At 47.8% G+C, this 13,681-nt stretch overlaps 1 protein-coding gene across 4 annotated transcripts in view; it reads left to right on the forward strand.

The window, feature by feature from the left end:
• Window positions 1-13,681, forward strand: part of EML1 (EMAP like 1) — a 145,985-nt gene that overhangs the window by 109,783 nt on the left and 22,521 nt on the right. For all 4 annotated transcript variants that reach the window (XM_022576109.3, XM_022576112.3, XM_089908194.1 and 1 more), the window contains 8 exons: window positions 782-877; window positions 2,389-2,523; window positions 3,251-3,350; window positions 4,883-5,037; window positions 7,257-7,382; window positions 7,637-7,768; window positions 10,628-10,695; window positions 13,543-13,631. In XM_022576109.3, coding sequence (XP_022431817.2) covers window positions 782-877; window positions 2,389-2,523; window positions 3,251-3,350; window positions 4,883-5,037; window positions 7,257-7,382; window positions 7,637-7,768; window positions 10,628-10,695; window positions 13,543-13,631 — 901 coding nt within the window. The remainder of the gene's footprint in view (window positions 1-781; window positions 878-2,388; window positions 2,524-3,250; window positions 3,351-4,882; window positions 5,038-7,256; window positions 7,383-7,636; window positions 7,769-10,627; window positions 10,696-13,542; window positions 13,632-13,681) is intronic.

A 13,681-nucleotide genomic window follows, 5' to 3' on the forward strand; every position in this document is an offset into this window, starting at 1 on the left:
GAGAGTTAACACGCCCGTAACTGCCCAGGTGTATGTACAGATTTGGACTCTGAAACCTCCCGCATCCCAGGTCCCCTCATTCAGAGGTCGCATGTGCCGCCTCGGTGACACACGCTCCCAATCAGACGTTTCCACGGTGATGAGAAGAGGCCCTGCAGCCACACTGTCTTCAGGCTCCTGGAGCAGTCTTGCCTGCTCTGGCCTTGAATTTCCCCTGCCTGTCTGTGCGGTCCCCAACCGGCCTGGCTCGCTGCCTGGCCATAAGCAGGGGCAGGATGGACCTCGTGGTCTCCCAGGCTTCCTCAGGATATGCTCGTTCAACAGAGCCACCCTTTAAAGCACTTGTTCAGCCAGTTCAGAAACATGCATGCGTTCACATCAATACACCGCGCGCCTCACCCCCAGTGCCCCCTCCCCTTGTACGGCCTTGCGGTAACCTGGTCATCGCTCAGCGCAGACCTGTGCCCTGGAGCCGCAGATGCCTTCTCCTCCAGGGCGGGGGCTCTGCAGCCCCTAGGAGGCTGGTTCTAACAGAACCAGTGGTGAAGCGCACCCCCCGACCCCTCCCTCCCGCTCCTGTCCCTTGTCACCCCACATTCCCCTGCTCCCACTGTCTGTGTGCCCAAGTCATAAGTAGGTCTCGACGGTGGTGGGTAAATATTCTTTAATGAAGATGTAGCGGACTCTTTATTAAAAATAAAATTATGTTCCTTTTTAATCACTCTCAACCTAGTTTATTCTCAAATGTAGTCTTCCTGTGAATACCTTTTTTTTTTTCCAGAATGGAGGAAGCAACCTCTGTGCCGTGGATGACTCCAATGACCACGTGCTGTCCGTGTGGGACTGGCAGAAGGAAGAGAGGCTGGCGGATGTCAAGGTCTCTCTCCAAGCCTCATGTTGGGCTATGCTGTCCTTTTCCCACGTGGAGCCTTCCCCTGCTGGCCCCTGGCCAGCTTTCTGTGTCTCGGTGGGCTGTGGGCTCCATCCCCGCCACGGCCCCTAGGCAGGACCCCTTCACCGAGAAGCCCTTGGGCCCCCACCCCTCCCCCCATTCCCAAGGCCTGGTAGGGTTTCTTCTTCTCATCACAGCGTCTATAAGGGTTTTCCTTCCTCATTTTACAGTCACCACCCTTTTAATTCGCTCCGTCGCTCACTTGCTCGCGTTCTCTCCGTCATCCACAAATGCCGAGTGTCCCCTTTGCACACACGTGTCGAGGAGACACTGGTGCGATGGTGACAAGTGAGATGTGCCTGCTGCCCAGCGGGAGGGCCAGGCAGGGAGCAGGGGCACGAGGAGGGCGGCACAGCCAGCACGGGGCTTGTCCCGAGCTGAGTGGACTCCGGAATGGGGCCCTCCCAGCGGGGCTCTTCCTGCAGTGGGACCCACTGGACTTTTCTTATGTCAGTGTACCTTCCTTGAGCTTTCTTATGCTTTCCTCCTGTTAAAACCATGATTGGACCTATTTTTATAGAACTGACTTCAGATTTCTCACCCTGGCATCCATTAACCGTAGATCACCTGACTTACCTAAGATTAGCATCACCATTGGATCACTTTACCTACCTAACATTAGGAGCACCATTGGATCACCCCACTTACATAACTTTCTCTCTTGTTTGTGTGTGGGATGCAGACCCTGTGTTCTAATATGGCATTATAACTATTTTTATGCTGTAGCTATGCCTCCTAATAGTCTGCTCAAGTATTTAAGTTCTTGCCATGTCGCTGGGTTGGAAGCAGTCAGAGCAAGTTATTGTCCGGGTTTAAGAATGTATAACTGAATTATCAAGCACAAAGAGCCATCAGGGTCCGATTCATGGGACCAGGGTGCAAGTCGTGGAAATCAAGATAGCAGGGTGAGGGTGGTGAAGTGGTATCCAAAGAGCCAGATCCCCTACTGGATTCCAGGCTTGGTCGGCAAACCACCGGCAGAGTCCTCCTGGGGATCCGTATCAGGAGGGACTCCCCAGACAAGCAGGGCAGCCAAAGTGGGCCAGGAGCGATGGAGCCGAATACGATCCAGACGCCGGGGCCCTTCCAATCACGCGATGGCGCTGAACCTGCAATTCTTAATTCCCCGGCCGCCCCTTCAGCCAGAGCTCACTGTGTGCCTGCTGTGTCCCAGTTCCTGTGAGTCCCCGTACGGAAGGATGACCTCGTGGCCCCATCCTCAGGGCTCAGTGCAGTGGGGGAGACAGACGAGGAGGAGAGGGGTCGGCACGCACAGACACAAGTTCAGTGATTCCAAAAGACGAATTCAGTGGGAGAAAATACCAAGAGGCCTAGTGCTTACCTTGATGAATTATTTATTTGTGGTTCCGATTGTATTTATTTTCTTAAGTGTCTTAAGAGACTTGAGACATTTGATTCTCCTGTTTTGCACCAAGTGTTCTAATGAAGCTGTATTTGCTGCGGATTTCCACCCCACGGACACGAATATAATTGTTACCTGTGGAAAGTCCCATCTCTACTTTTGGACACTAGAAGGAAGCTCCCTTATTAAGAAGCAAGGATTATTTGAGGTAAAGTGAAATTGCATCTGTCGTTTTATTTTTCACCGATGGTACTTGCGGTCACCTAGCTTTTAAGGAAGCTTCGAGGCATCCCAGTGCTAGAATTTGTTTTAATTGGCAAATGCGGGGGTGTCGTGATAAAGACTGTTCCTGGAGATCCCTGGCAGAGTTGGGGAGCCCCTCGTGTCTCATGGATAACACTGGTGATGCTGAGAAGGAAGGATCAACACAGGCAGAAGCACCAGGAAAGGATGCCCAGGGGCTGGGCCCTCGCTGAGGCCTGCTGGCTGCAAAGAGCAAGGAAGAAGGTGCCCAGGAGACCCCAGTGGGACTCTGCAGAGAGCGATGGGCAGTCTCTGTGCCATTTAGTCCAGCATCTGCGGGCCTTGTGAGAGCACCAGGAGGGCACCTGCTGCCCTGTGGGCCCAGAGGCTGAGCTAGAGGATGCCAGGCCCATCCTTCAGGCCGTAGTCACGGCAACACGGCCCCTTAGCCTCTCCAACACCCTCCTCTGCTCGAACTGCCTTCAACCTGATAAGTAGCAGAAATCTCTTTATTTTAGACCAGATAATCTCAGGGCATAAGTTACGTAATGGTGGATAAGAATGAAAGGTACACAGTGTGGTAGCAGAAGCTGACACTATCCAGCTTGGGGTGACTGTGCTTCTAGATGGTATTAATACAAACAAAAGGATGTCTTGATTGTATATACTTATTCTTTTAAAATATCCTGCAGAAGCAAGAAAAGCCAAAGTTTGTCCTCTGTGTGACATTTTCTGAAAATGGTGACGCCATCACCGGAGATTCAAGTGGCAACATCCTGGTATGGGGAAAAGGTAACACGTGATTCCTCCCAAAGCAGACATTTCTGGGTGATGTTATAAGTATGAAGCCAAACGTGGCTCCTGTAAGAATTGTCTGTTAATGTCATTTCCAGGTTTACTATTCGATTCCAAGGTTCATAGGTACATACATGCGTGTGTGCGGGTGTAACTTGGAACCAAAACACTGGGACTGAGGAAAATGAGACTAGTAAGCTGTGGACTTTTGTCGCTCTAAAAGGCTCTTTAAGCCCAAGACATTATAATGGAGCTAATAGCTTATTTAGGAGATCTGATAACAACTTATAATGATGAAATCATCAAAGACTGTTTATTTAGCTCTACAGTATTTAACTTCTCTGGTCCACATAGCGCTTAGCAGACATTGACTGAGTACTGTCTGAGGCAGCATGCTAGATGCTGAGCATACATACGAGTCAGATGGGCATCCCCGCTGTCAGTGGGCAAACAGTGTGGTAAGGAGGTCTCCTTACTCAGAAACATTTATTTGGTCAAGTTCAATGAGCATTTATTTATTTACTTTAAATTATTTCTTTATTTATTTACTTATTATTTATTTTGGCTGCACTGGGTCTTAGATGCGGCATGCGGACTTCTTAGTTGCGGCATGCAGGATCTAGTTCCCCGACCAGGGATCAAACCCGGGCCCCCTGCATTGGGAGCTCGGCGTCTTAACCCACTGGGCCACCAGGGAAGTTCTTCAGTGAGCACTTATGAGTGCTTACCATGTGCCAGGAAAAAAGGGAAAATGCACTATCCCTGTCCTCAAGGATCTTAGTATTTGAGTTGGGGGTGAAGGTGAAAACAGACCCATCAGTGTAATTTCAGATTAATATGGTGACCTTTGTAGTATCCCTGCTACTCTGGGTGCCATGGACTCTATGTATACATCAGTTCATTCCACCCTTAGAACAATCCCGTGGGATAAGCAGGAGCCCCATTATACCAAGGGGGAAACTGAGGCAGAGCAGTTAAGTCACTTGTCGAGAGACACACAGCTCATTTCTCAGCCACATGTAGTCTGGCTGTATTCTTCACACACTATGCTTCGTGTTAGCATGTTTTCCTTAATTATTTTTTTCTTAGTTTATTTTATTGAAGTATAGTTGATTTACAACGTGTTAATTTCTGCTGTACGGCAAGGAGATTCAGTTATACATATACACATATATCCTTTTTCATATTCTTTTCCATCGTGGTTTATCACAGGATATTGAATATAGTTCCCTGTGCTGTACAGTAGGACCTTGTTGTTTACCCATCCTATATATAATAGTTTGTATCTGCTATTCCCAAACTCCCAGTCTGTCCCTCCCCCCAACCCCCTCCCCCTGTTTTCCTTAATTATAAAGTAATTCAGTTCATGCTTGTCTGGTGCTCTGGGAACTTCTAGAAAGTGGATCCTTGATAGAGTCACACTGCAATGATGTTCTAACCGACAGTATCGCATTTTAAAACAAAAATGAAATGAGATGGGCAGAGGTGAGCCTTTGACGATGTCCTCAGCTTGGTCTTGCTGTGTTTAGGTACGAATCGAATAAGCTACGCAGTTCAAGGGGCCCACGAGGGCGGTATTTTTGCACTTTGTATGTTGAGGGACGGCACGCTGGTGTCGGGAGGAGGGAAAGACCGGAAGCTCATTTCTTGGGATGGAAACTACCAGAAACTTCATAAAACCGAGGTAAGACAGCAAGTCATGCTACTGACATTCGTTTTGAACGTTAAACTGTTATACTGACCAGTTTCCTTGTTAGTTTGAAATCTTCAGCTTACCGTTTTGAGAATTGTTTAGATAAAATTTTCCTAAACGGGGTAGTATTTTACTAAACTCATGAAGGCAGTTTAAGTACTAAAAGGGAATTAGGTTTATAAAATGTGAGGTGGTCACGTTTCACATCTAGAATATTTTTATCAAAGACCCAATCTCACTTTTCCAAGGGAACATTTATCCACATTTTGATTAATCGTTAAAACGTTTCTTCTCTTTTCACTTTAATTTCCATCGTGTTACTTTGGAGACATTTTCACTTTGAACTAGTGTTTACTGAGTATTTACGTTGTGCGTGGCTGAGTGCCAACACCACCTCTAGAGCTCTGACCCCTTTTGGCATCTCTTTCACCTCCTTATTACCTGGTTAGCAGACCTGGACTCCAACAGGAGCCAGAGGCAAGAAATTCAATATTCCTTGTACACACTCACTGAATTTTCTCTCCCCCAGGCCCTGGGAAGTTATGAGCAGACAGATATCAAGGTCGGCATCAATCCGAAGGTTGAGTTTCTTCCTCTCTAGCATAGCATGGACAGCTTGTAGAACTTTTCCAACTTCTAAGTCAGATGAACACAGCACAGTTACATCAGAGAGCAGCGTGGCATGGTGCTCTGACAGTATGAGAATTTGGTTTTGTTGATTCCTGCTCTTCATAAAGGAAGGCCTGGGCTTCCCTGGTGGCGCAGTGGTTGAGAGTCCGCCTGCCGATGCAGGGGACACCGGTTCGTGCCCCGGTCCGGGAAGATCCCACATGCCGCAGAGCGGCTGGGCCCATGAGCCGTGGCCACTGAGCCTGCGTGTCCGGAGCCTGTGCTCCGCAACGGGAGAGGCCACAATAGTGGGAGGCCCGCGTACCGCAAAAAAAGAAAAGGAAGGCCTTCATCTGAGTTTTTGAAATCACTTTCCTTTCATGGAGACTTTAATTGCGGTAGCATTTTTTTATAATAAGATTTGACCAGCATTTGATGAACCCAAGTTACATTATAATCATAACAAATACTCCAAAGTCTCACCTAGTTTTATAGAAGATACTCATCATTTTTAAGTACCTATAAGTCCTCTTCATTAGCATGGATTGTCATCCACTTTCCTCCAGTCTGTGCTAACAAAGCGCGCTGGGAGTAGACGGTTTGTATGAGAACAGGCTGCGCCTCACCGTCCCAGAACCGCAGTGCCTGGAGTCCACCCCAGGCTTTCACTGCGATTTTCTGTTCTTTTTATAAAGTGCAAGAACCTCTGTTTATTTTATCATAGCAAATTGTTCTTGGCTGGTGTATTTTGAAATTATTTTTGTTAACACTTAGATAACCATATATGTTTGCCAACATGAGAAGTGGATTTCAAAACTAAATGAAGTCGCCAAAGGATTTATCCTTTTAAGTTATAAAAAATGTTTAGGGACTCTTATTACAGCAGATTACATATTCTTTACTTTCCAAATTTTACCTGGTTCTGCTATCAGAAGTCATAACAAGAGTAAACTACTCAGTTGTATTTCTTATTTTTATATTTTGTCAAGACAAAAATGTTTTATTCTTTGTTTTTTAAACAACCTTACTGGGCTTCCCTGGTGGCGCAGTGGTTAAGAATCCGCCTGCCAATGCAGGGGACGTGGGTTCGAGCCCTGGTCCGGGAAGATCCCACATGCCGCAGAGCAACTAAGCCCGTGTGCCACAACTACTGAGCCTGCGCTCTAGACCCGTGAGCCACAACTGCTGAGCTCGTGAGCCACAACTAGTGAAGCCCGCGCACCTAGAGCCCGTGCTCCACAGCAAGAGAAGTCACTTCAATGAGAAGGCCGCGCACTGCAACAAAGAGTAGCCCTCGCTCACCTCAACTAGAGAAAGCCCGTGCGCAGCAATGAAGACCCAATGCAACCAAAAATAAATAAATAAATAAATGTATAAAAAAGAAAAAGAAACCTTACTATTGCTGATTTTTTTTTAGGTATATTAAATGTTTGGAGTTTAAATGTAAGATTTGGGATCATTCACTCAAGTACTTTCTCTCTCTCCATAGCACATGCATGTGTGTATGTCATTGTGATAGGAGCTGTCATCATGATAAATAAACAAGTATTTTGAATGATGGAGCTAAGAATTTAATGACATTTGAAATCTTTTCAATGCAGATTCCAGAACAGTTTGGTCCCATACGGACAGTGGCTGAGGGGAAAGGCGATGTGATCTTGATAGGCACCACCAGAAACTTTGTTCTACAGGGCACACTGTCCGGAGACTTCACACCCATCACTCAGGTACGCGCCAGCTCAGCCAGCCCACCAAACACGTTCATTCTGTGCAATAGTAGAACATAAGACAGAGTTACAAAGAGGAGATTTTTCCTGTGTTTTATACTAACATCACCTTCCTCGGCTTCAGTCAGCAAGGAAGAAAAACAGATGGGAGAAATTCCAGAGTGTGCAGTAAGCCATGGTTCATGGTCCTGCAGGGCTCCTGGGTGTTGGCTGTAATATTTCAGAGAGCTTCTGTTTGTCTCGGTTCTTTGTAGGGTCACACTGATGAGCTCTGGGGACTGGCCATCCATGCCTCAAAACCTCAGTTCTTGACCTGTGGGCATGACAGGCACGCCACCCTGTGGGACGCTGTTGGTCACCGGCCTGTCTGGAACAAAATAATAGAGGTAGACATGCATGTTATATTCCATCTTTCTTATAAAAATTCATCTGGAACATGTTGATTTTTTTTTTGCATGAGATTAATAGTGATATAAATTCGTCCCAAAGCAAATGTCACTTACTTTATCTCCTTCAAATTGCACTGCTTTAAACATTGCCTCAAGCGGCCTCATCCGTGTAATTCGGAAGTTTGCTGTTGCATTTTTGGACAGCAAGTGAGCCTTTCCGAGTTGGTTGCTGGGTTTCCCAAGTGCAATCTCTTCTGGCTTAAAGGCTGAAAAACCCTCGTTATGAGCCTGCATTCTACTTACAGAGTACCTTTTGAATGAGGTTTTATTAACTATTCTAACAGCGTACAGTTTAATTTATCTCTGCGCTTTGACTCTGATGGTAAAGTTTAAAGTCAGCATGTCTGTGACCTTTGCAAACGGAACTCCAGTTGTACATCAGAGTGCTGAAGTATCCTTTCCCTACATACCACACAGCAGTGTCTGCACTTATCGAGCACTGTTTGCATACCAAGCATTGTACATGTATTATCCTTAATCCTTGCAGCAGCCTTGCAGGTTGAAGTTTTTTACCCTGATTTTATTGATTAGGAAATTGAAGCTTAGGTAAGTCAATAGCTCACCAAGGTCCCTGAATCCATGATGGAGCCAGTGTTCACCCCCAGCTCAATCTCACTCCCAAAGTCAGGGTCTCCTGCCACATCCTACTGTAGTGAGTGAAATACACCTCCCATCTTACTTATGCCCTTAATGACACATCCAGCCCCAGGCAAGGGGTTGCCCCTCTGTAGACCCCACACGTCCTCCTTTCGGCCCCCGCAGAGTTGCCAGCATTTCCTGATGTGCTGGGTCCGTGTTTTGGCCCTCCTGCCCTTCGCTTATTTTAATAAATAAATTTATTCATTTATTTAATTTTGGCTGCGTTGGGTCTTCGTTGCTGCACGCTGGCTTTCTCCAGTTGCGGCAAGCGGGGGCTACTCTTCGTTGCGGTGCATGGGTTTCTCATTGCGGTGGCTTCTCTTGTTGCAGAGCACGGGCTCTAGGCGCACGGGCTTCAGTAGTTGTGGCACACGGGCTCAGTAGTTGTGGCTCGCAGGCTCAGTAGTTGTGGCACACGGGCTTAGTTGTTCTGTGACATGTGGGATCTTCCCGGACCAGGGCTCGAACCCATGTCCCCTGCATTGGCAGGCGGATTCTTAACCACTGCACCACCAGGGAAGCCCCTGCCCTTTGCTTTTGGAGAAGGTCTGTAAGAGACTGGAACTGGCTGGTCACTGGGGGAGCTGATCACTGAGATGACAGGCCTGGGGGTGACACCGCCACCAGAGGGCAGAGCGGGAGTGGCCCAGGTGGCAGGGCATAGCTACAGGAAGTGGCGTCCCATGTCGTGACCGTCCCCTGGTGAGGGCTTGGAGGATCAGATGGAATGGCAAATACATGAAGGGCTGGTGCAGAGCTGACAGGCACTGATGCAGCAGGGACAGTGATGGTCCAGGAGAGCAGCCTTCCCTGCGGCCTCGGTCTACACGGCAGTCTGGCCAAAAGCAATGCCGGTTACTCCATCACCAGCCTGGCATCAGGGCGCGGGCGCCAAACTGGAGCCCAGAAAGATCTGCAGTTCCGTAGCTTCTTTACCCACTGGCCACTAGACAGAAACACTCAAGTGTCTTCATCTCAAAAATGTTATGAGCCTCAAATCAACTAGGCAGTAAAGCCTCAGGTGCACATGATTTCCCTCTGTGTGTCAGTGGAGGCCCTGAGCTTAATCACAGCTCCCGCTTTGGAAAAGCATCGCAATAACGTCATCAGTCCCTGAAGAGTTTCTCTCTGGTCTCTCTCTTTTTTTTCGGGTTCTCCAGTGGTACCTCCGTGCCTCTTTCCATTTCCAGGGCTCCTGTTTTCTTGGTCTTCCTGTGATTAATCTCTTCTCACTTCAGTTCGTCCTGAGCACTCCTACCAAGTGATCTAAGACATAGATTTGATCACGTCGTTCTTTTTAGTGAAAGGAAACAGTTATTCTCACTGTGTTTTTCCTGGTGATCACAGCCCTTGACGTGGCAGTGCAGCCCACATTACTAGCATCCTCCGTATGCTTTCCCGTTCCCCACCCTGTAAACCCGCTGACTCTACCTGCCATTCCTCAAACATGCCCCAAACTGTGTTGCTTCTACCTCCTTGACCATATTTTTGTCCCCTTAACACTCGATCCAAAAAAAAATATTGGTGTGTCCACGTCCGCCTTCACCTATACCGGAAGGCCCTAGTCAAAGGCTTCCAGCACCGGCATGCCTCGGCCCAGCTTCCCCGTCTCACTTCACCTAATGCTCCCTCTCCAGCTCCTTTTACCTCTCTCATCAGTCTCCTTCCACCTTGTTAGGAACAAACACGTACGTGTCCCACTAGAGCCAAACCTGGAATGTGCCCTGCTCATCTTGAGGTCCGTCTAGGGCTACCGTGGTGTCTTGCACCCAGTGGGGGGCGTTTACCCAGTATCGACCTGATGGCATTGGGTGCAGGGGTCGTAATTCCAGACAGATGGAGCACAAGCTTCCCACTCAGCATGGGGGGCCAACTGAAGGAACTTCCAGACCCGGAGGAAGAGCGTGTCTTTGTTGATCTGTCATCTAATTACTGTAGCTGTGAAAGGATATAAGACAGAAAGAGAAAAACTATAAGAGGATAAAAATTTAGTATTATTGAGACATGACCTTCATTAAAGTAGGAAAGTGTTTTCCTCTCTGGAGAGAAAAGAGATTTTTAAATGTAGCCCTAAGGGATTACAGCTGTGCTTGTGTGTGTTTTATGTGATCGCACTGTGTCTGGCCATCAATTTACACTTCCTTTACAATGTTTTAGGATCCAGCTCAGTCTTCTGGTTTTCATCCTTCAGGGTCTGTGGTTGCAGTCGGAACACTGACTGGGAGGTAAGTGCATGTCAGCATGGCTTGTGCTTTCAAAGTTCCTGGGAAAGAGGCTTGTTGTCTGTGTTTCCCCAGCGACAGGCACAGGGTAGCTCTTGGCTGCCTCTCTGAGCTCCTAATGACTTGCCGGGAATTAAGTCCGAACTCGAAAGTGAAACCTGAGGCAGTGGCCCTTCACGTTTTGGACTTTGGGAAAAGCCGAGGGAAGCTGTGGACCCCTCTCCCAGAAGAGGCCCCAGCTCCACACACACAGGATTGTGGGGCTTCTCAACTTTGGAATGGGGCAACAAAGCATTTCAAAGCACTGCGAATTTTAAATGCTTTTTCTTGCTGCCCTGTCAGACTTAGAGAAACTGCCCAGATCCTGAGCCTCATGTTGGATTCAGCCAACACTTATTTGCCACAGCGCCTCTGATATGCGAGGCACTAGCTCTGCACTTGAATCCCAGCTTCACCACTTAGCCGCAGTGTGTCTCTGAGCCAGTTACATGACCTCTCTGAGTTTGTTTCTTCCTCTGTAAATTGTGACGATATATCTGCCTGGCCGTACGCTGATGACTGAGGGAGACAATGGATGAAGCAGCTCCTGGGGTCACCTGGCAGGCGATTTCGGTGGTTATTATTATATCATTGTTTCATAAGATTCGATTATACTTTTCTCTTGTTCGTCATAGTATCTACACGTATTATAGCTTAATTCATATACCATTGGTGATCTCCTCCTCTGTAAAGAGCGTACCACTTACGGAGAGGGAAGTGGGGAGGGGCAGCACAGGGGTAGGGGAGTAAGAGGTGCAAACTATAAGGTATACAGTAAGCTACAAGGATGTATTGTACACCATGGGGAATATAGCCAATATTTTATAATAACTATAAATGGAGTGTAAGCTTTAAAAATTGTGAATCACTACATTGTACGCTTGTAACTTATAAAATATTGTACAGCAACTATGCTTCAAAAAAAAGAATACCACTTAGATTCTGTTGCTAGGAACTTAGAGTATGTATAAAGAAAGAGTAACCATTTATAAGTCATAGGTGGCAACATCTTAAGGGTTGGGCACCTTGTATCCAACAGAATCCTTCGTGGAAATGTTTGCACACACACACACACACACACACACACACTCACACACACTCCTTTGACCTCTCCTAGAGACAATGAAGCTTCCAACTCGGCAGGCTCTGATGAACGGCTGCCAACCAGTTACTGCCGTCAGCTATGTGCTGAGTCCGTGTGGCAGGACAGGGTATAGGACAGTGCCAGCTGCTCAGAATCACAGACAGTGCCCTGTAGGAGGAAGAGAGATGGAACATGCAACCTAATCCTTCCCCTCTGTTTATGCCTCCCCCACCCCTGGTCCTGGTACCAGGCTTAGCTCTCGATGGGGCAGCGTAACACGATGTTTCAAAGGCACAGCCCAGACAGCCCGGTCTCTCTGCTTCTTCTATTCTGACCTCTGTTAAAGTTAAATAGCACAGGGACTTCCCTGGTGGTGCAGTGGTTAAGAATCTGCCTGCCAATGCAGGGGACACGGGTTCGAGCCCTGGTCCGGGAAGATCCCACGTGCGGCGGAGCAACTAAGCCCATGCGCCACAACTACTGAGCCTGCACTCTAGAGCCCGTGAGCCACAACTACTGAGCCCGCGCGCCACAACTACTGAAGCCCGCACGCCTAGAGCCTGTGCTCTGCAACAAGAGAAGCCACCGCAATGAGAAGCCTGCGCGCTGCAATGAAGAGTAGCCCCCGCTCGCCGCAACTAGAGAAAGCCCACATGCAGCAACGAAGACCCAAGGCAGCCAAAAATAAATTAATTAAATTTATATATTTTTTAAAAAGTTAAATAGCACACATTAAAGGTAAATGGTTGTTAAAGATGCAAGGAAGCAAAGCTGAGACGCCAAATCCAGATGTCAGGGGTCAGCCAGTCCCCTTGAGTGGTGCCGATTAGGGCCCTGAGTGGATAGTGACTCTGGCTCGATGGACACGCTGATGGATGTGTGTCATCAAGGTTTGAAACGGCAGCAGCAGGGAGTCCACATTCCTTTTCATCCCTGAAAACACTGGGGTCCCACTCACTGCCACTACTTGAGAACACGTGGGCAGGAGAGTTCAATCTTCCCGCCATTTAACAAACATTGACCTAGTACCGTGTCCTGATTAGATGATTCGGAGCACTTCCGTGTCCATTATAATTTGACCGATTGGACGCTGGGCCTGCAAAGTCATTCTGGGCCTTTATTCCCATTTTACAGTTGGGGAAACTGAGCCCAGAGAGGCTAAATTCAAAGGCCAGTCCTCTACTCGCCCTTCTGCCATTCTCTGGGTCATTTCTTTCGCCCAGCTCGTTGCACACCCGCATCACAGAAGGTCAGGTGCTGGCCCAGCTCTGCTTGCAGCAGCCCTGGAGGTTGTCCCGGCCCCATCCTCCTGTACCCATCCTGCCTTGCCCTGGGCCAGGTCTCTGGGTGAGCGTGTGCAGTGGCCCCTTTGCTGCTTCCTCTGGCCACAGGCTGGAGGTAGGTGTTGGTTCATCTTCCCTGCCCAGGGCTTTCTCTCCTTTAATGTGTAAGTGACAAAACTCAAACACCAGGGAACCCTGCCATAGCATCAGTAACTGAATCATTTCCCATAGTACCCAGTTTGCTGCTCCTATCTTTAGGAACTGCTCATATGTAGGAAATTTTCTTTAAATGAAAGCTGGGAATAAGAATTCTTATTAAGCAAATACAGAGCATTTTTAAGCTCTTAGGTTAATTTTTTTTAATAGCCTTGCTGTGACTGTAGTAGTCTTACTTCATTTTCTCGCTAAACAATTGATTTGTACTTTTCCCCATGTTTACAACAGGTGGTTCGTGTTTGACACAGAAACGAAAGACTTGGTCACCGTCCACACGGATGGAAATGAACAGCTGTCTGTAATGCGTTACTCACCAGGTTAGAATACGGTCCATTCACTCTGACAGATTGATGAAGTTCTCTGTAGA

This window comes from Delphinapterus leucas, chromosome 2 (genome assembly GCF_059928025.1).
Source record: "Delphinapterus leucas isolate spDelLeu-1000000601 "Yukka" chromosome 2, BTC_Dleu_Yukka2, whole genome shotgun sequence".
NCBI classification, from domain to species: Eukaryota; Metazoa; Chordata; class Mammalia; order Artiodactyla; family Monodontidae; genus Delphinapterus; species Delphinapterus leucas.